The sequence below is a fragment of the Arachis stenosperma genome, chromosome 10 (genome assembly GCF_014773155.1).
Source record: "Arachis stenosperma cultivar V10309 chromosome 10, arast.V10309.gnm1.PFL2, whole genome shotgun sequence".
NCBI lineage: Eukaryota > Viridiplantae > Streptophyta > Magnoliopsida > Fabales > Fabaceae > Arachis > Arachis stenosperma.
The window spans coordinates 7,453,683-7,473,901 of record NC_080386.1 but is presented as its reverse complement, the minus strand read 5'-3'; the positions used below and the strand labels follow the sequence as shown (position 1 = coordinate 7,473,901).

The window sequence follows — 20,219 nt, the reverse complement described above, 5'->3', positions numbered from 1 at the left end:
AGAATGGTTCAATGGGCAATAGAGCTCTCCGAGTTTGATTTGAGATACGAAACTCGGACTGCAATTAAAGCCCAATGCCTCGCCGACTTCATTGCGGAATACGCAGGTGAACAAGAGGAAAAACCGACTACATGGGAACTCTATGTAGACGGATCCTCCAACAAGACAGGGAGCGGCGCAGGCATAATATTGGTAGATGGAAAAGGGACCCAGATAGAGGTCTCCTTAAAATTTGAATTTCCGGCTTCAAACAATCAGGCAGAATATGAGGCCTTGATTGCCGGATTAAAGTTAGCTGAAGAAGTTGGCGCTACAAAGGTGATAATCTACAGCGACTCACAAGTGGTGACTTCCCAAATAAGTGGAGAATATCAGGCAAAGGACCCCAATATGAAGAAATACTTGGAAAAAACCTTGGAACACCTCGGGCGCTTTGCGAAAACCGAGGTTAAGCACATAACTCGGGATCTAAATAGCAGAGCTGACGCCCTATCCAAGTTAGCAAGTACCAAACCCGGAGGGAACAATAGAAGCCTGATCCAAGAAACCCTCCAAGAGCCCTCGGTATCAAAAACAGAGGATCAACAAGAGGTACTTGAGGTAGTCGGCCTAAACCTCGGATGGATGAATCCCTTAGTCGAATACCTGAAATTCGACATCCTCCCCAAAGAGGAGAAAGAGGCTAAAAAGATCCGAAGGGAAGCACAACATTATACTTTGGTGACAAATGTCCTTTACAGAAGAGGGATATCAACGCCATTGCTGAAGTGCGTACCGACCTCAAGAACCACCGAGGTGTTGGAGGAAGTACATAGTGGGATCTGCGGAAACCATCTCGGAGCAAGGTCGCTGGCCAGGAAAGTAATCCGAGCAGGATTTTATTGGCCGACCTTGCAGAAAGATGCAACAGACTTTGTGAAAAAATGCCAGCCATGCCAGATGCATGCAAATTTCCACGTGGCTCCACCAGAAGAACTCATCAGTATAACTTCCCCCTGGCCTTTCGCAAAATGGGGAATGGATTTGTTAGGTCCTTTTCCCCAAGCACCGGGGCAAGTCAAATACTTGATCGTGGGAATAGATTACTTCACAAAGTGGATAGAAGCAGAACCACTAGCCACTATCACCGCTCAAAGAAGTCGCAGGTTCCTCTACAAAAACATTATCACAAGGTATGGAATACCTTATTCCATCACCACAGATAATGGAACCCAATTCACCGACGCCACCTTTAGAAGTTTGGTAGCCAGTATGAAAATCAAACATCAATTCACCTCGGTAGAACACCCACAAGCCAATGGGCAAGCCGAGGCAGCTAACAAAGTCATACTGGCAGGACTGAAGAAGAGATTACAGGAAGCAAAGGGAGCTTGGGCTGACGAGCTCCCCCAAGTGCTATGGGCTTATAGGACGACCCCCCAATCCGCCACAGGAGAAACACCCTTCCGACTAGTCTACGGCATAGAAGCCATGATTCCTATAGAAATCAGTGAGCAAAGCCCAAGGGTAATTCTCCATGATGAGGTCGGAAATGTACAGGGGCACAAAGAGGAGCTCGACTTGCTCCCCGAAGTCCGAGAAGATGCCCAGATAAGAGAAGCAGCGTTAAAGCAAAGAATGACAACCAGATACAACAAGAAAGTCATTCGAAGAACATTTGCTGTAGACGACTTGGTCCTAATCAGAAACGACATTGGAGTCAACAAATCAGGAGATGGAAAGCTCGCCGCAAATTGGAAAGGGCCATACAAAATCAAGGAAGTGTTAGGGAAAGGTTATTATAAAGTAACCGACCTGGACGGCACTGAGCTACCAAGGTCGTGGCATGCTTGTAATATGAAAAGGTACTACAGTTAGAAGCGAACTCTACTCCCTGATGTACTCTTTTCCCAGCTTCATGATTTTTTCCCAAAAAAAAAGGGTTTTTTCTGGAGAGGGGTTTTTAACGAGGCATCATAGTAGAGGCTAAGGGAAAACATGCTGTCAAGACCCTTAGTAGCAAAAAGGTACCTTCCCAATTAATAAAGATCTTTTTTACAATATCTCTCTTAAAACCCTCCTTTATTTTTATAAGTCTTTCTACGAAACGCGCCGACTTAAGCTCGACAAAACGTGAAAATCCCATGAACCGACCTAACATGGTCGTCAGGATGAAACGACGAGGTACAAGTCGGCGTAAAGAGGTTATATGAGCTGATCGTATTAAACTCGGGAACAGTCCGACTCATAAGTCGAAGACAAGAACCCGAGTAGAAAAACTCGGATATATTCCGAGTAAATGAAAAACGCATCGCAAAAATAACCTAAGTCATAAAAACTCACTAAAGTAAAGTCGAGTATAAAGGATAACAAAAGAGATAGGAAAACCCGAAAAAGCTTAAAGGTTGCATACAAGCCTTTGCACGAAAAAGGCTCGAGAAAACAATGCAAGCTAACAAAAGGTTTTCTCCGAAAAGATCAAACATATCCAAAACAGAAAAGCATGTGCACGCATAAGGTAACTTAGACCCTTATCCAAAAAAGGGCATTTATTTTGTTTAAAACCCTTATCCAAAAAAGGGGGCGGATAGGAATATTTTGTTTACGGCCTTAAAAGGCTAGAAGGAAATTGTTCACAACAAATAAATAGAAGTTTAAAAAAGGGGGACCCACAGGCCGGGCCCCCATATAGCCACAAAATAAAAGTCATTTTTTCATCGGAGTAGAGGAATCACCACCACCAGGAGAAGCTCCACCAGGACCGGGAGGAGGAGCCAAAGAGGAAGTCGGGGCAAGGGTTGAAGAACTCGGAGCATCTTTGGAATGAGGAGGAGACTCAATAATCCTCTGCCCCCGAGTCTTTAGGTCTGACTCGGAAACGACCTCGGGGGCAGGAGGATCAACAATAGCGCCATCGATAACTACCTTGTCAGGATGTAGTGGAGAAAGGTCCAAGTCGGGGGCTATGACCCTGACCTGCTCCAAGAAAATTCTCCAAGACTCCTCGGCGCCCTCGGCGATAGAGTCCTCCAACTCAGTATAAGCATTCCGAGAGTTCATCAAATCCTTCCTCACCTCCACCATATCTTTAAATAAGCTTTGATAACTCTCCTGGGCTGCCTTCCTCAGATTCACCTCCATAGTGCATTGGGCTCGCAGCTGGCTCTCCTTCTCCCGGAGGACATCTCTCTCCTTCCTCAGTTTATCCCTCTCCTCCTTCAACTCCCTCTCATGTTTTTCAAACATAAGAAGCCTCTCCTCCAGCTCCTCAACCTTTGGGGAAGTCCCCAAGGAGCTGAGGGGAGTCTTCTCAAATATGTCCAAAAGTTTGCCACAAACTCCCGCCGCCCTAAAACTTTCCTCGGCCAGAGCGGTAAGGTGGTTCCGAACAGAAACATCATCCATATTTATAAGAGGATAGATGTTCTTTCGGACGAATGCAAGAGCATCCGCCTTAACCCCACCTTCCCAAGAGGGGCCAGACCCTGAAGTCTTGCGCTTCTTCTTCTCCGGCTCGGAAAGTAGTTGGGCAGAAGGGAGTGGTCGAGCCAAACTTGAGGAGGAGGAAATAATAATAGGTTGAGAGGGGGTACCCACATTTCTAGGAGGAGGAGGAGGAGGAGGAGGAGAGACGACCGCCTTGGCACCCCCGGACCGGGCCCGGGACTTCGCTTTAGCTTCCTGCACCCGTTGGTAAGACTCCTGAGCATTCTTTTTTGCCATATCTACAAAAGAAACAACCAAGTTACAAGTCGGTAAAACACAAGTCGGCGGAAACAACTCGGAAAAAGAAATGCATGCACTACCTATGCAAGATTGAACAAAAGTCGACGTCCCCTGAAGGATTTTCCTCGTATCTAAGTATGGGGCCCTCCCCCACGCTTCTCGGAAAAACCCCACAATGGCCGCCTCCACCTCGTCTAGGTCATCTAGACCAATCTTTTCGCAAGGGGAGGCCGGCAACCAGTAAAGGGGAAAGCGAGGGGAGGAATGCTCGTCCAGAAAAAAGGGGTGGCGACCCTCTACGGCTTGAACTTTGAAGAAGAAGTTTTTGAAGTCGTGAAAAGATTCATCAAAAAGGGTGAAAATCCTCCGACCTTGAATGGCTCGGAAGGATACCCATTGCTGTTTGTTGTTTAGCCCACTAAAGGGCTTAGTCATATGAAAAAGATAAAAGAAAATCCTCAAAGAGGTCGGGAAGTCCAGAGCATGGCTTATAAACTGATAAATCTTCAAAAAACCCCAAGAATTGGGGTGAAGCTGAGTAGGGGCAACTTTACAGTGGTGCAAAACGGATATCTCGAAATCGGAGAAAGGGAGGAAAACACCCAAGCGGGTGATCATACATTCATACATGAAGAAAAAATGAGGGGCCGCCTCATTAACTCTCCCAAAACAGACCCGGTCTTCAAGACCCGGGGTTATCAGTTCATATTTGGGCTCGTCCTCCTCCGAAGTACAGAGCCTGTGATGAGTACGAAGGTGAGTGATGAACTCAGCGTCGACCAACGGTTCCTCCCCAAGGACCGTAACGTCAACCCACTGAGAAAGAATGTCTACGGAGGCCATTTTTTATATAAAGAAAAGTGGCAGAAACCTACAAAAAGGGAAAAAGAAAAGAAAAAATCAAAAAACACGGCCCCTAAAGAGAAGAGATACGAATCTGAGGTCTATGGGTCAACCTATCTACTCGCTAAACAAAACATGCAAACATGACATGGAGAAAGCAAAACTAACCTTTATCCAAAAATGAAGGTTGGAGAAGAACAGAAGTCTTCGAACGCAAGAATGCAGCACGAACAAGAAAAGGAGAAGTTTGAAAGATTGTAGAAACGGAAAATAGAAAGAGAGGGAAAGTATTTATAAATACACCCAGGGGCATAATGGTAAAAACGAAGCAGTCATTAATGAGATTGCACCGTTACCAAAGCCCTCAACACTTCCCCAACGGACACGACGCTTGAACTGACGTAACTGTCAGAAACAAAAGGTCGCGAAAATCACGTCGGTTTCTAAGACCCACGTTTTCTTCAAACAAGTCGACTACGCACCCGAGTTGAATACTTGAACCCAAACTTTTAAGAAAATTTGGGCTCATGTAGGGGCACTGTTCATACCCTGGCCCAATGCAAAGGCCCGGGTCCAACTAAAAGGCCTAATCTAAAGGATTAGAGCCTTGCTAAGTGCCGACCTTCACATAAGAAGTCGGTGCCAACCACGACTTGATCTGAAGAGGTCGGATGTGAGATTAGCTGACAGATAAACACTCATTCAAATGAGTAACCGCCCCTAAAATCTCTCTAACCGCCTCATAAAGCCATATCTTAACCTCCCCAAGATAATAGGGACGGTTACCACCCTAAAGATACGGCACTACACCAACGGTGGTTATTGGCTCACCATTATAAATACACTGACACCCCTCAGGTATCTCTAAGTCCAATACTCTCTAGACCTGCTCACACTCTTGCTAACTTAGGCATCGAAGTGTCTTTGCAGGTACCACCCCCCATTCACACGCGAGCACAAGTCGGACGGAGCCTCCCGAGTTGCGGACCTACCCGGAGTCCTCCTCCATCACACACTTGGGCCGCCAAACGCCATTCGTCGTATTAATCTCCGGTTACCTACCGTAACAGAAAGATTTTGAGAAGAATTAAAGGAGAGAGATAATTTTATTGAAAAAAATTTTAAAAAGAAAAGATACAATTACTAATGTTTTGTTTGTCAATTACATTTCTATTAAAATTAGTAGTATAAAAAAAATATTTCAAATTTTATATTATGAAGAAAAAATAAAAAATATATATATAAAGACTAGTTTGACTAATTTCTAAAATTTGAGGGATAAAAATGACTTACGTCTGAACTTTCAAGAATTATTTTGACTAATAAAATTTTTTTGTACATGTCAAGTAATGCCACGTGTCACTAACCTGCCACGTGGGTGTCACGTCATCATCCAACTGACGAAAGGACTAATTTAACTTACAGTAATACAGTTTATCTTTCAGGGACTAATTTGATTAAAAAAATCATTCGGAAATAAAAATGAAGATCGCGTGATCTTTCAAGGACGAATTTGAGTATTAACCCCAATATAAACTCTAGATTAAAGTACTAGACTACCTCGACCTTCCCTCGTTATACGCTGTTGGAAACCTTAAATTCTCATTCCCGTATATTCACCGTTCTTATAGATGGGTTCGAGAGTTATATTCTTTCAAATTCTGGATATATTCACCTACAAGGACACAATTTGGGGTAGTACCGTCATCTAGGGAGAGCCTGGTATTCGTGTGTATATATATATATATATTTCATGATCGTCCATTTTTACACCCATTATTTAGTTCGGAGTTTGACCTAAATATGCCCTATAATTTCCTTCTTGCCGAATTACATCACGGAGGTGCACATTATCTGTTTCCACCTCAGCCTCTATTTAAGGTTGAACATATACCTGAATTTCCGCCATTGTTTCATCCTGACTCACCTCAGTGGTTTGAGCCTGATTTGCAGTCAGCCATGCTACATGAACCTTAGTCAGACCCTCAGCCAGTTGATCCTTTGGTAAAGTAGTTTGGACCCCTTGGGGAGGCACTTGCTCCAGTCGAGGCTAACAACTTTCTAACCAATTCTTCAGAGGAGGAGGATCCTTTTGAAGAGATACCTGGATGGAGGATTGGATGGTAGCAGATTTAGCTTCTAGTTCATCTGAGGAGAGTGTAGCTGGAGAAGGTGGAGAGCCAGGGTCCTTGTCCAAGGCCACCTGTGAGATGTCATCAGGTAGGGATTTATTTTATGACATCTATCGATGATCCTAGCTCTGAACGCTAGATATTTTTCACTCTTTTTTTATAGTATTTTCTGATGGTTAAGACTTTTACTATCATTAGTTAGCTTGAGTTCTAGATTAGGGGCTCCTACTTCGGTCAAGTCTTGGGGTGTTGTATGTAATATATGTATATAAGCTTAATATGTACTAGCTTCTGGACAGTATGTATCTGGGTTTGATCTATTTGCTATGACTTGTATTCTCTATAGTGATATATATACAAATTGAGCTCTTAAGGCACTCATGTATGATATCTATTTTTATTATATATTCTGCTATATGGATGTATGATTGTATTTATATATGTTTTTAATCTCAACTACAAATTTATAAAACTTGACTAACGCAATTCTGATAAGCGCAACAAGTGATGAGTACTAAATATCGGTTTAAAATTTTTTAAGTTAAAAATCAACAATTAACACTTTCAAAGTTTGGTTTAAAAAGATTTTACAAATTTAAAATAATAACAGAGAGTTTAATCATGGGTTGTTCTCTCTTGAAATCACAATACAATGTATAATCATTGACTATGAAAAAATTAGAGATTTGATTGACTATGAAAAAATTAGAGGTTTGATCACAGTTAACGTAAATTGAAATAGAAAAAAATTATGGAGCAATATAATATCTAAACGGCAAGACAAATTAAACTAAGGTAATTAAGACAATTAACTTGAAAAAGAGAGTAAATTCAAGTTCTAAAAAGATCTTATTAAGGGTTTAGGGTTAAGGATCACTATCCTTGTTACTAATCACAACATGATAATTACAAAGAGAAAACTCAATTCGTTAATCTTTATGAATTGAGAAAAGTCAATTAGGCTTAATTAATTTAAATACACATGTCTTAGCCAACTTACTAATTGAATTTATTCAAAGGTTAGTGTTAGTAGAAACAAGATTAATTAACATCTCTAAATTATTAATCAACTTGGATATTAGTAATTCAAGATTACTCAAGTTTCTAACCCAAGCCAAGAATGAAAATCTTTTTTTTTTTAACTAAAGATAGAGAAATTCGAACCCGCGACCTTTTAGATGAGTATGGGGAAACTATGCCATTTGAGCTATAACTCATTGACAACCAAGAATGAAAATCTATTCTATAAATAAGTGCGACATTTTATCAAAACTTGGTGTACATAGACATAAAGCATCATAAATTGTAAGAATTAACAAAAGTTACAACTACCCACTACAAGAATTCAATAATATCAACTCAAGTAAGCAATAATAAAATATAGATCAAATTCATGCATGAAAAAATAAATTCAATAAGAATTCATAAACTAAATAATATAAACAAAAAATTAACAAAAAAATTCTATTAAAATAAGATAGTGGAACAAAAAAATATAAATAAAACTAAAATTTAACAATATTAGGAACTAATACTAAAGAGAATTTTATGAGAAATTCTAAAAATTTTAGAGAGAAGTTGGAGCTTCTTTCTCTAAAATTATGCTAATATATACTAAAAAAATTAAACCTAAAAATTACTCGATGTTTTTCTTTATATTTTTCACTTAAATGCTTCAAAAATCTAGTGCTTGGGGCATTTTTTGGTCCAAAACGTGACTTTAATGTGCAATTTTTAATAAATCACGTGCATTCAATAATGTGTACGCATGAAGCGGCATGTACATACAAATTATGTGTGTACATCTGATGATGTGTACACATTTATGTATTTGTAGACATTATTTATTTTCTTCATGCAATTCTCTCATTGCATGCTTTCTTCAATCTTTGAGACTAATAATACCTCTAAAACCTAAAATATATTAAACAAGAATACATCACGGTATCATGTGGAATAAAATTAACAAATTATAATCCTAGAAAGCATGATTTTAACCATAAAACTTAATAAGAGAAATATACACAAACATCTCTAAAAATGTCAAAAAGTACATAAGTTAATTCATAAACTCAACACTTTTTAGCACACAATAACATCATAAAATGGAATTTATCAACAGGCTTATATCTATACACGTATTACAGAATCTAGAGTCTCATAAGCCAACTAAATAGTAACACCTGACGATTAGTATTGGTCATGACATGCTAAAAATTAGATCGTTACAAATTAGGGTTTTGAATTTTTTTGATAAATTTATATTTATGTTAGATTGGGTAATTTTTATATATTTAAAAAATTTAGGGTAATTTTAGTTAATTAGGATAATATGGTTCAATGGTATAATTTATCTTAGTTAGTTAGTTGGTTAGGGTTTAATTTAATTTTGAAATTGGGTTATTTTAGTTTTGAAATTAGATTACTTCCGAGTTAATGTAGATGTCATCTCTTAATCTAGAGCATGAATTGGTATTTAGTTATATCTTAAGTATGTGTCCATGAAGGACAAAAACTATAACCTGATGCAGCATCCACTAGAGCATCAATACCGGTAATGGATAAGAATTTTCGGGACATACCTTATTTAAGTCAGTATAATTGATACACATCTTCTGTTTTTCATTTTGCTTCTTTACCAAAATCACATTGGACAACCATAGTGGATATTTTACTTTGTTTATGAAGTCGACTTCAAGTAGGGACTTTACTTATTCCTCCACTATTCGAGCTTTTGCTTCACTCAATCTCCTCCTTCTTTGTTGGACTGACTTGCAGCCAGATCAGATGGACAACACATTAATTTGGGTGATATGCCTGGCATATCGGCAATTATCCATGCAAAGAGATTACACTGAAGAAGTTGGATGAGATTGTGCTTGAGTTCCTCATGGAGTTCAACTCCTATACTAGTGGTTTGCTCAAGAATCTTCCGGATTTGTACTTCTAATTATCGATAACGTTCTTGAGATCATAGCAATCAATTGTATAGTGGCCATAGATGTGGTGTTACTCACAGTATTCCAATATGTTGCTGCATTTCTTGCTTCTGATTGGGCGTGGTGGTTGTAGCTTCTCTACTTGATAAATGTCCCTATAAACGTCAACTACGAATACGCTTAGTGGTGTATAAGAATGGTACCTTTTGGTCCAACCTGGGTAGTTGTCATTCTTCCTTTGCTCTTTGTCTTTGTTTTGATGAGGCCTCCTCAACTGTGCAGTCTCTTCTAAGTTAATGTATTTCTCTGCCTTATCTTAAACTTTAACCAAAGAAGTTGGATCCCTCTTGGATATTGATTACGAGAATAGACCATCTCGGAAGTCATTAACCAGCTCCATGATGGCTGCTTCTATTGGGGGACTTTCAATCTCAAGGCATGCTTTATTAAACCTTTCTGTGTAAGTTCTCAATGACTCATTACTCTCCTGTTTTACTCTAAGCAAGCTCGGAGCATGCTTAGTTTTGTCTTTCTGTATTGAAAAATGAGTAAAAATTTCTTAGCCAATTCTTCAAACTAAGTTAGCAACCTGAGGAAAAAACTATCAAACCACTTTGTCGTGGCTTTGGTCAAAGTAGTCGAGAATGCCTTGTATCGAATCGCATCGAATATGTCGACTATGTACATTCGACTCTTGAAGTTGTTGAGATGATGTCGCGGGTCCATTGAACCATCATAAAGATCCATGTCTAGGCTCTTAGAATTTCTAGGGACCTTTGGGTGCATGATCCCTTCAGAGAACGGGTCATCGCTTCTCAAGAACATCAGATCCCTCCTTCCCGACCTCCTGTCCCTCTTAGCTCGACTTCTAACTTTCCCAATTTATCTTCCATCTCTTTTATCTGATGCCTAGTTCTCTTCGGAGTTGTCTCTCTAATTTTTTTTGTTGTTCTAGCTCGATTTCTAGTTGCTCGAACTGACCTTGATGACCATGGAAGAGTCCCCATGATTTCTACAGCATTTCGATTTCCAGATCCTTCTATGATGTGAACCTAAGAAACCACTTTACACCCACCACGTTCCCCTTTGTCCTTCGAGGAGCTATGGTAAACAAAGAGTGTTCAATTATCGTTGTGGTGGTCTCTAGTTTGCGATCTTAAATCAGACACCAGGCACCCGTCTTGGTGTGGATCGGCTGCCATTATCAAGGGTTGAGCTCCAGGTCCTTGGCCATGGTGCCAATGTTCCAACTTCCAAGTGTACCTAAAACAGATTGATGTGTAGTTGGGCTTTGTGAAAAGGTCGGATGTGGATGGAAGGGCGTTTGGGGTGCCTTAACGTCAGCTTTGACACGATAGTTGGAGAGTAGCTATAAGAGACTCAAATGTCTAAGTTATCAAAGGTTTAAATAATTATGTCCATCATCATGCCTCAAATGTGCTGCATCTGGATTAAGCCTCACTAGAGACGGTGCATGAAGCCTTAATAGAGTGTGTTGAGTGTGAATGTGTGTGCGAATTGTATGGCCCAAAAAAAAAAAAAGATTAATGTCAAATAATTTTATTTATCAAAGTAAATAATATTTCTAAATAACTGGCTGATTTTTTCTATCAATAAATAAACAGGATCATTCCATTTTTTTAATACAAATTCACATAATTAGCCGCCTTTGGAATGAATTGAAATGTTTCTTTTTAAACTTAGTCGTGTTGTTTCTGTCAAGTAAACAAGCGATCCTAGGACCCCTTTTTCCTTTGGATAGAAAGTTATTGCTGGCTGGATTTCGTAACCAAAACCAAAGAGAAGGCAGGTTTACAAAAGAATTTACATTGACCAATATGCTGATAATTGAACAGGAAATGTGGTCATTATTAGGACGAAATATAATACCTAACGACGTCTTTGCAATGGTCCACACACTTATCTCTGGTCACTACTCAGTACTCACTACTACTCATCAGACACTGTATGACACAAGTACATTGACGATAAATCCCGCAATATAATACACACATGCACACCGCAAATGGCACCTTGACATCTAAAAACAAAGTTGAAAAAATAAAAAATAAAAAATAAAAAGCAGAAACCATTTGAACACATTACTCTCAACTATTAACAGATAAGATACAATTTTTAAGACAATATACACGATAAATATAAAAAAATAAAATCAAATAAACAAGGGCAATTAGTGTACGGAAACACTCACGTAAGCAAAAACCCAGGGGACAAGGCCTCACGAAGCACCTGGGAAGGACAACCGATCGCGGAGAGTATCAAATATCGATGACGCTGCTGCATTTTGTGCAAATGTTAGTTTCAACCGACCGAGCAATTCGCCATCTTTTGCCTGCGAAGCTGCATCGGCAGCTTCCTTGACCAAGCCAATTCGGGCATAGGACTGTCAAAACATTAGATGAAGCAAGTTAGAAGAAACTGAAATAAGCATTTTACAACCAAGCAAATTTACATATATTCATCTTACAACAAGGGCCTTTTTTTCCCCTCAAATGTTACAGTTACAGGGAAGAGGGAACGAAGATCAAATGGAACTTCAGTGGACAGAAAAAATGGAACGAAGGAATGGAAAGGACTCAGGCCAAAGTGTTTGGAATTGTTTTCCATGGGAAGAGTGGAAAACCAAGGAAGATCAAGGATGGTCACATACTATATGCTGTTATGTTTACTGTTTTATCCTTCCTTTTGATTTTTTTTCTTGTAGGAGAAAAGTGGAAAATAAAATCTATACACCATTCTACTCACTCAAAAAAATCAAACAAGTAATAATATTTCACTCAACTCCTCACCTTTCTCTTACATTCCATTAATGAGAACTCCATTCCTTCATCTAAAAGTTCCCACACATAACATTCGAAGCAGTACAATTGTCATGCTACTAAACTCAATGCCATTTCAACAAAGCAAAATTATACTTAAATTTAAAAAACATGGTGGGAATAAAGCTCAAACTTGAGCTAAGCCTCACTCGCTGTCAGCCCCATTTTCTGGAGGGAAAAGTATAGCATACCAATATACTATCTGCCAACTTATTGCCAACAATAATTAATTATTATATTTTAATTACAATTAGCATTGATATGTATGAGGAGACACATTCACAAAGGCACTTCTGTTAGACACAACTATAAAAAAGACATTTCTATTAGACACATCCACAAAGACACTTCCATTAAATACAGTCATAAACAAGAGTTGGCAGAAGTTGGCAGAATTCTTATTGGTTACGTAGCGGGATTGTTTCTGGAGACATGGATCTTAGGCCAACCTAATACCCAAAAGAACAATTAAGCAAGCTTACCTCAGCTCTTTCTCGAGGGTCTGCGAGTTTTGGGATATATTTAATAGCCTCTGCCTTTTCATCTGCTTCAATGCATGCCTCAACAAATGGCCTATAACCTATAAATGTCAAAACATGTAGGTCTTAAAAACTTTGGAGTGCTACCAGGAAGTAGCTAAATCAAGCAATACACCATTTCTATGTAAGGAACACTTTAGTACAGAATCAACACGCTTGATTAACAAGTACGGCAACTTATTAAAGAAACACGATTGAAAATCAGCTGAATGCATACGTGCCTCTAAGAGCAATGCAACTGGATACACTCCAGGTCTAAACACCAGTTCTTGATAGGAGTTTCTTACATTACTTATATAAAGGTATAACCATCTAAAATTCTCTCATATTACCCAGTCATTATCAGTACAGGTTTTCTTATCATAGATCCGAACCAAAAATTAAAACAGCAGCAGGAACTCTAAAGAAAAAACTTAATGATGGACAAGGTATTTTCATTTTCAATAGATGGATAAAATTTCATTAAGGTAAGAAAAGATTAAACTGAAAACAGATAAGATATCCTCCTAAAAGCAACTATCATACCCACTCAAGCCTTTCAGTTTCAACAAGAAATACTCATAATGAAGATAATCAAATTTTCAAGGAATGATGTAATCTTAATTTCAAATAGATTTTAAGTTAATAAACTTACCAATGGGAGGTCTCTTCTCCTTTGAAAATTTTTCTAGGGCAACCCAATCCTTGATTGTAGCCAAAGCAAAAACTTTCAGCCAATACCATCTCTTCTCAGACACCTGAAGTCATTAATTACACGCCTTAAATTGTGCCTCAAGAACCAATGTAGAACCATTGAAAAGACTGAGTGTTCCTACTTCAAAATTTTCTGGAAATTATTTTGGGACAGACAGAAATTGCACCATTCTTTTTATTCAAGTTCCATAAGTAAGGGTCAACTTAAAATTACTGACCTTAAATTCTGTTTTCACCCTCATTGCAGCTCGATGATTTCCCAAGACAATACAAGTTCGGATTGTATCACTTATACTTGAATCTACAAAAATGGCCTGCTTTGTAGTCACTTCAAGTTCATGCTGAATTCTGCAATGGCAAAAGTGCCAGTGTCAATGTGTCATAACTCTCTGCTTTGATTGCATGGCATATATATATATATATATATATATATATATATATCCAATAAGCACTTTATATCCAGTGCCAAAGTTCAAATATTCATACATACAAGGATATATCACATCAAACTGCACCATGAGCCTAACAAATGCTAGAACTGATTTTCTTTTTCTTATATGATCATGTGATGATATTGATCATACCTTAACAGCTTTGCATGCTCTTCAGCAGCCTTTGATTCAAAGACATGTTCCTTGGTTTCTGAAAAAAGACTCTGGGCCTTTTCAATAAGTTTTATCCGTGGACCATGAAGTGGAGATCCCTTGCTTGCCATGGGATTTTTCACAAATTCCCATGATTCTTTCCACAGAAGAAATGCAACATCCTACATGGATCACACAAGTCCAATACAAAAGAGACATTAGAATGCAACTGTGGAAAATACCAGTCATTTAATCATATGTATCCAACCAAATTAATATTTTGTGCATGTTATGGTTATGCAGTTCTTTGAACTAAACATACTTGAAGTTGTCCAGTTGATAGGAAGAAATCTTTCAAATATTCATGTTTATAGCACCTGAAAATGTGACATTGTTAGCAATGCAAGAATAGTATAAAATTTCAACAGAACATATTTCACTCTTCAAATCATTATAATTTTTAATCTAAATTTATGTGTTTCTAATTTGATTATCTTAGAAGTTCAATTATGCCTGGTCTAGAAACAAATATAGTCGTAAAAGCTAATCAGGTTATATCTTCAACAATCACATTTCACCATGCCTCAGTTTTTTTTTTTAAATAATAATTAAAAAAATAAAAGAATTATCCTAGAGTTGTGGCCTAGGACCAAGTCATGTCATGGCACACAGCCATGATTAACCACAATTTATTGACAGCAACTTCCACTCAATTACTATTTTTTTAATTATTTAACAGGAAAAATAAGAAAAAATAGAATATGATAAAACAAATCTAGATAAATTATTAGGCATACAACAACATAGAGAATAGTGCATCTAGTCTATTTTAGATTCAGAGTGAACTATATGTTATTGTTGGACTGGTCATGTACAGCTTCTACTCACTTCAACTTCACAAAAACATGATTAACAGTAAAGGTTTAACATCCAAAATGCATGGAAAAGCAGCAACTATGGTATACATGCTGCTATTATTTTTCTTCTATGAAATTCCACTTATTATTTGTTCCAATTTTTAATATACTATTATCTTTTCTTTAAACTTGTATTTTAAAATAAAATACAAAGGGAAAAAGAAAGTAGCATTTGCATCCAAGTTATGCCCAAGGGACACAATCACATGCAATCTGAATATCCTTAGTATTTAAATTCAATCATGCTATGCGTACATTAAAAATCAACCACTAAATCAGTCATCCATATAAAATACATGTTGGAATACAAAATACACATTGGAACTGTATAAAACACATGTATACACAAATATGGTAGCTGATTTCAGCGTATACATATCATTTTTTATTTAAAACTATAACAAACTCTAACATGATGTCTTACTAGCCCAACTTGTTTGAACACTCTTTTAAGCTTAGAATAGCATTAAAAAAAAACAAAAAACTAAACGAAAAAAAACCTTAGGCCTATGTCCTAAGCCATGAGCCCATTCATATTGCTTTCGGAAGGCTTAGTTATTTTTGTAATGCACAGTTTTCCATATGCATTAGATAAATTCCAAGTCTCACATTTCTATGTAATGACTGCTAGGAAAAAAACACATTTATCATATGCATCTTTTATTTTTAATTTATTATTTTTTTGGTATTTGTTTAAGGGTTCTTAGCAACCTCAATATAATTCCACATTGTACTGCCTTCTTCAATATGGCTCTAGGTCACCTACCGTGCATAAGTTATAAATAAGTCACGGGCTAATGGTCTGGCCTGTATTGTTCCAAAGAACTCTAATGACTGCCTCTGCATCATCAACAGAAGAATGTGTAAGTGAGAGACAAACAATGTTGTTCATATACATTACAAAAATTATAATGTTTTGCTTTTGAGACCTTTTGCCAAATATGAAAGAGGACCAGGTAAACAAGGTCTATATCACCACTCTCAGTTGCCTTCATCAACGCCGTATCTTCTTCTCCTATACTTAACAAGAGAGGAACCTGAACAACAGAAATAATGAGTACACAAGTAAATCTCCAATGGGACATGTAAAATTTCCTTAGATAAAAACAAAGGAGAAAGTAGACATCAGCCAAATATTTAAGATTGACAAGCAGATAACTGAACATTGATTGGGATAGAACAAGAGTTGGAATATCACCTGTTTAGAAGAGCGTGGTTCATGATCAACAAGCATAGCAGCTAACTTTCGACGGCCGTTTTTGTCAGCATGCGCAGCTACTGCAGCATACGATATACCTTTGCACAATTTTAACTGAATGAAAATAATTCAATTTAATAATTGCTGCCGGAAACAGAATGCACATAACATGTTTGAAGTATGGCTTTCTAAAAACAGAAATAAAAAATAAAAGAAAAAGAGAAACAACCTTATCAAGCAGAATATCTAGAAGTGTTGCATCAGGAATAGACAATGAAGCAGTTATCTTTGAACATGCCCAGTGCATTATCACCACCTCCTACAGGAACCAATATAAACATCAAACTCACTAGTATACTAGTAGAAGACAATTAATCTATTATTCAAGAAAAAAAAATACAATGTATATGCTCTTACTTGATTCATTCCAAGATATTCTGATATCCGCAGTGCAAGCAGATGTCGGTGAGCATTAATCAGCCGCCCAATCAGAACAGATGGTGAAAGCAACTGACATGACAATAGGCATATTCAGTAAAATGTCAACAAATGCAACTTTATCAGATTGGGAAATAGGCAAGTAAATCTTAGAAACCTTATACTGCTGAATGCTAAGAGGAATGCCGATCTCGGGATTGCGAACTGCATTCAAGACTCGTAGAATTTTACACATCTCTTGGATACGATCACGTTGGAAATTACTGTCAAAGTCAACTGGATATCATTACCGAGAGCAAATATCAGAAAATATGCTGATCCATCTTAAGATCTTAATGAAAAATAGTGTATTCAATTTGACAAAACTTCCCTTTTATCAGATTTTTATCAGTAAATACAGAAATTCCAAACCAAACTCACCTACAAAAGGCTTGACCATAGCTAGCAGCCCTTAATAGAGTACGTTGGCGTGAAACATCAAATTCATGACCTGAAGCATCAACACATGCTTCAACTGCCTCGGGAAGGGATGGTTTTATCAATCTCAAATTTTCATCTGCCTGGGGGATAATAACAAGATCAGAAGCATGAACTAATTTTGATTCCATAATATATTGCAAATTAAGTCCCACTTTAAATAAAATTATATAATATAAGTTTGAATATGCATTCAATCTAGCTTATGTTACAGAAAATATGAAATAGAATCACAATGCCCAACAGAACATAAGCTTATTAAGAATATTTGTAGGACACATTGATAATTCAACAGATATAAAGTATTGGTAAGTGGCCCATCCATGAATTTCTCAAGGTCCAATCATAAGTTCATAGGTTCCAAGTACCAACAAATTAATTGCTTTAGCTACTAATTATTAATTAAGTTCCTTGGTTAGATTCTTCAAAATGATTTTATAAAGATAATATGTTGAATGAAATAAAATAAAACTAATGGTTTTATCTGATGAAAATTTAAATAGGGCTCTACAGAAAAAGTAAATTGTACTGACAATCCTCTCTCTCTCTCTCTCTCTCTCTCTCACACACACACACACACACACACACACGCGCGCGCGCACGCACACACACTCTCTGAACTGACTGAAATCTTTCCCCACTCCCTATTTATAATGGTACTCTAAATTTTGCATCCGAAAACTTAAGTAGGCACCGAGTAGAAATTTCAATTTGAGCAATAACACATAATAGCGAATATGGCACCTCACAATTCCAGAAATGTTTGCTACAGGTACAAGCAAACCTTAAGATATAATGAGTGAATAAAAATCCTGATGAAGTTAATCATGCAACAGTAAAAGAACAGCACAAAGAAAATTCCCCTACCTTTGCACTTCGTCTATCAAAATGATCCAAGGCATCATATAGTAAAGCTGCAGGAGATGTACTTCCAATTGTGAAGATTGAAACAGTGGAATCCGGAACCCGTTGTAGAAATTCCATACTCGTGTTGGACAATATCCTCACTCCATCACACTCAGGTATAAGAATTATAGGTTCATCATAGAGGTAGTGGACCGGATCTCCATCGGGACCCATCATTAAAAGCATATCATCCCAATAAAGCAGCACAGCGTCCATTCCACACCAAGCAATCTGCTCTGGAGGAAGAGAGGACTGCACACATGAAAGCAATTATTGAGACAAGGGCACAATTAAGCTACCGCTCCAACCCTAACAAGTTTATACGTATAACTCATTAAAGATTCAATACACTTCTTTTCTGTTACCTAGACATAGCACCATTATCATTTTAGAAAGCTTAAAATTATTGTTAATTTCTACATCATTTACAAAATCACACTTCTCCGGCATCATGATGCTCAAATATTTACAAAAATAAAATGAGAATAACAAGCAAATCAATGTTAATACAAAACCAACAAAAAGTAACCCTCCTACTTCCCTACACTTCAGCTTCAAAATTCATAATTCTCAAAACTACACAACGCTCAAAACCACCTATCACAGCACAACAAAACAGTAAACAGTCAAACTTATACAAATCAGGAGGGGGGAAAAAGCATCTACCTTGTGTATTAGTCTTACTCTTGCATATTAGTTCTTGTTAGTGCTTGACGAAGACACATATGCCCCCTAAAATAACTACTATGAACCACATATTGTAATTGAAAAAGCTGATGCTTCCAAACTTTCAATTATCAACGACGAATTCCAATTATTAAAGAGGAAAAAGGAACTACCTCGCACTCCCTTTCGATGATGATGCCGGTCAAGTCCGAGGTGGTAACCAAGAGCCTCCCATCGTGCGTGAACGAAGCAAGCCACTTGCCGTCACGGGACACAACCATCTTCTGCAGCGGCCCCCGGAGCAAACCCTCCCCGAGCCGCTGCACGCCGTCCTCCTCCACAACAAGCACCACAGGATCGTCAGCAACTCCGAGAAGCACCTCGACGTTTCCAGACATAGTGTACTGTGGTTCGATCACGGCGATGCACCGCGGCGGCTCCTCGATCATCGGATCGGCGAGGGGGACGGGCTTAGGGTTCCGAAAATCGGGAATACAGAAGAGCTGATTCTGCTCAGTGATGCAGACAACGCCGTTTCCCCAGAAAGCGCAATCGGCAACGTTCTGCTCGAAGCATTCCTTGCCCATGGAGATGTTAGGTTCGACGAGTTGGGCGTGGAGGTCGTAACGGTAGATGGTACCGTCTTGAACGACGCAGACGAGGGTGAGATCATCGGTCCAAGACATTCCGATGAGGCGGCCGCCCGGGTGGCGCCAGACGGCGTCGGCGAGGGGATGACCAGCGGAGTTGAAGAGGCGGAGCTTGCGGAGGGCGGACTCAGCGTGTAGCTGGACGATCTTGGAGTCGTCACGGATGACGGCGACGGGACCGCCGAATGGGGCGGCAGCGACCTTGTGGCGGGCGAGGTCCACGTGTTTCCACCTCATTGGGTAGAGCTCTGGCTTGCGGTAGTAGCGGTTGTAGAGGAGCTGCCACTCCGCGGCCACTGAGACGTTGGCCATTGCGGGAGAGAGAGAGAGTGAAAGTGGGGAGGTTGCGGGCTATCGGGCTATACCCCTATAGGAAGAGTTTCTGCCTTTCTTGTGTGACATGTACTTTTTTGGAATCTGCAAAGCTACCAGATACCAATTTTAATTTATATTGACAGGTATTTTTAGTTAGAGTAGGAGTGCAAAAAAAAAAGGCCAGATTAGTCATAACAGAATTGGTGATAGCACAAGTTGGTTTATTAGTTCAATTGATGAGTTATTACTTATTAGTTGAATGACTTGAATCCTCAGTTTTAATTTTGTATAAATAAAAAATATAAAATAATAAAAAATTTAAAATTAAAATTTAAAATATATTTTTTATTAATATTTTAAAATAATTAAAATTTAAC

The 20,219-nt window shown here is 38.4% G+C and overlaps 1 protein-coding gene across 2 annotated transcripts; it reads right to left on the bottom strand.

Moving 5' to 3' along the window:
• Positions 1-11,458: 11,458 nt before the first annotated feature.
• Positions 11,459-19,933, bottom strand: LOC130955595 (protein VACUOLELESS1). Of its 2 annotated transcripts, XM_057882485.1 has the most exons (16): positions 19,051-19,933; positions 18,173-18,463; positions 17,249-17,388; positions 16,986-17,091; positions 16,808-16,900; positions 16,620-16,709; positions 16,391-16,504; positions 16,122-16,229; positions 15,959-16,032; positions 14,598-14,652; positions 14,276-14,457; positions 13,910-14,039; positions 13,633-13,735; positions 12,942-13,039; positions 11,832-12,023; positions 11,459-11,660 (listed from the first exon to the last, which is right to left on the bottom strand). In XM_057882485.1, the coding sequence occupies exons 1-15, from the start codon at positions 19,837-19,839 to the stop codon at positions 11,859-11,861; spliced, it is 2,538 nt and encodes an 845-aa protein (XP_057738468.1). In that variant the 5' UTR covers positions 19,840-19,933; the 3' UTR covers positions 11,459-11,660; positions 11,832-11,858. The 2 variants fall into 2 exon arrangements, with proteins under 2 accessions (XP_057738468.1, XP_057738467.1); XM_057882484.1 differs by having other exon boundaries at positions 11,459-12,023.
• Between the last annotated feature and the right edge of the window lie 286 nt (positions 19,934-20,219).

What these genes read in the sequence shown, in the direction of transcription:
- LOC130955595 (XM_057882484.1), bottom strand. Translation starts at nt 19,839, where the DNA reads ATGGCCAACGTCTCAGTGGCCGCGGAGTGGCAGCTCCTCTACAACCGC. An exon ending in TCATCGAAAGGGAGTGCGAG is followed by an intron (nt 18,464 to 19,050) that starts GTAGTTCCTTTT and finishes TCATGTGTGCAG; the next exon opens with TCCTCTCTTCCTCCAGAGCA. An exon ending in GAGCATGCAAAGCTGTTAAG is followed by an intron (nt 14,040 to 14,275) that starts GTATGATCAATA and finishes TTGCCATTGCAG; the next exon opens with AATTCAGCATGAACTTGAAG.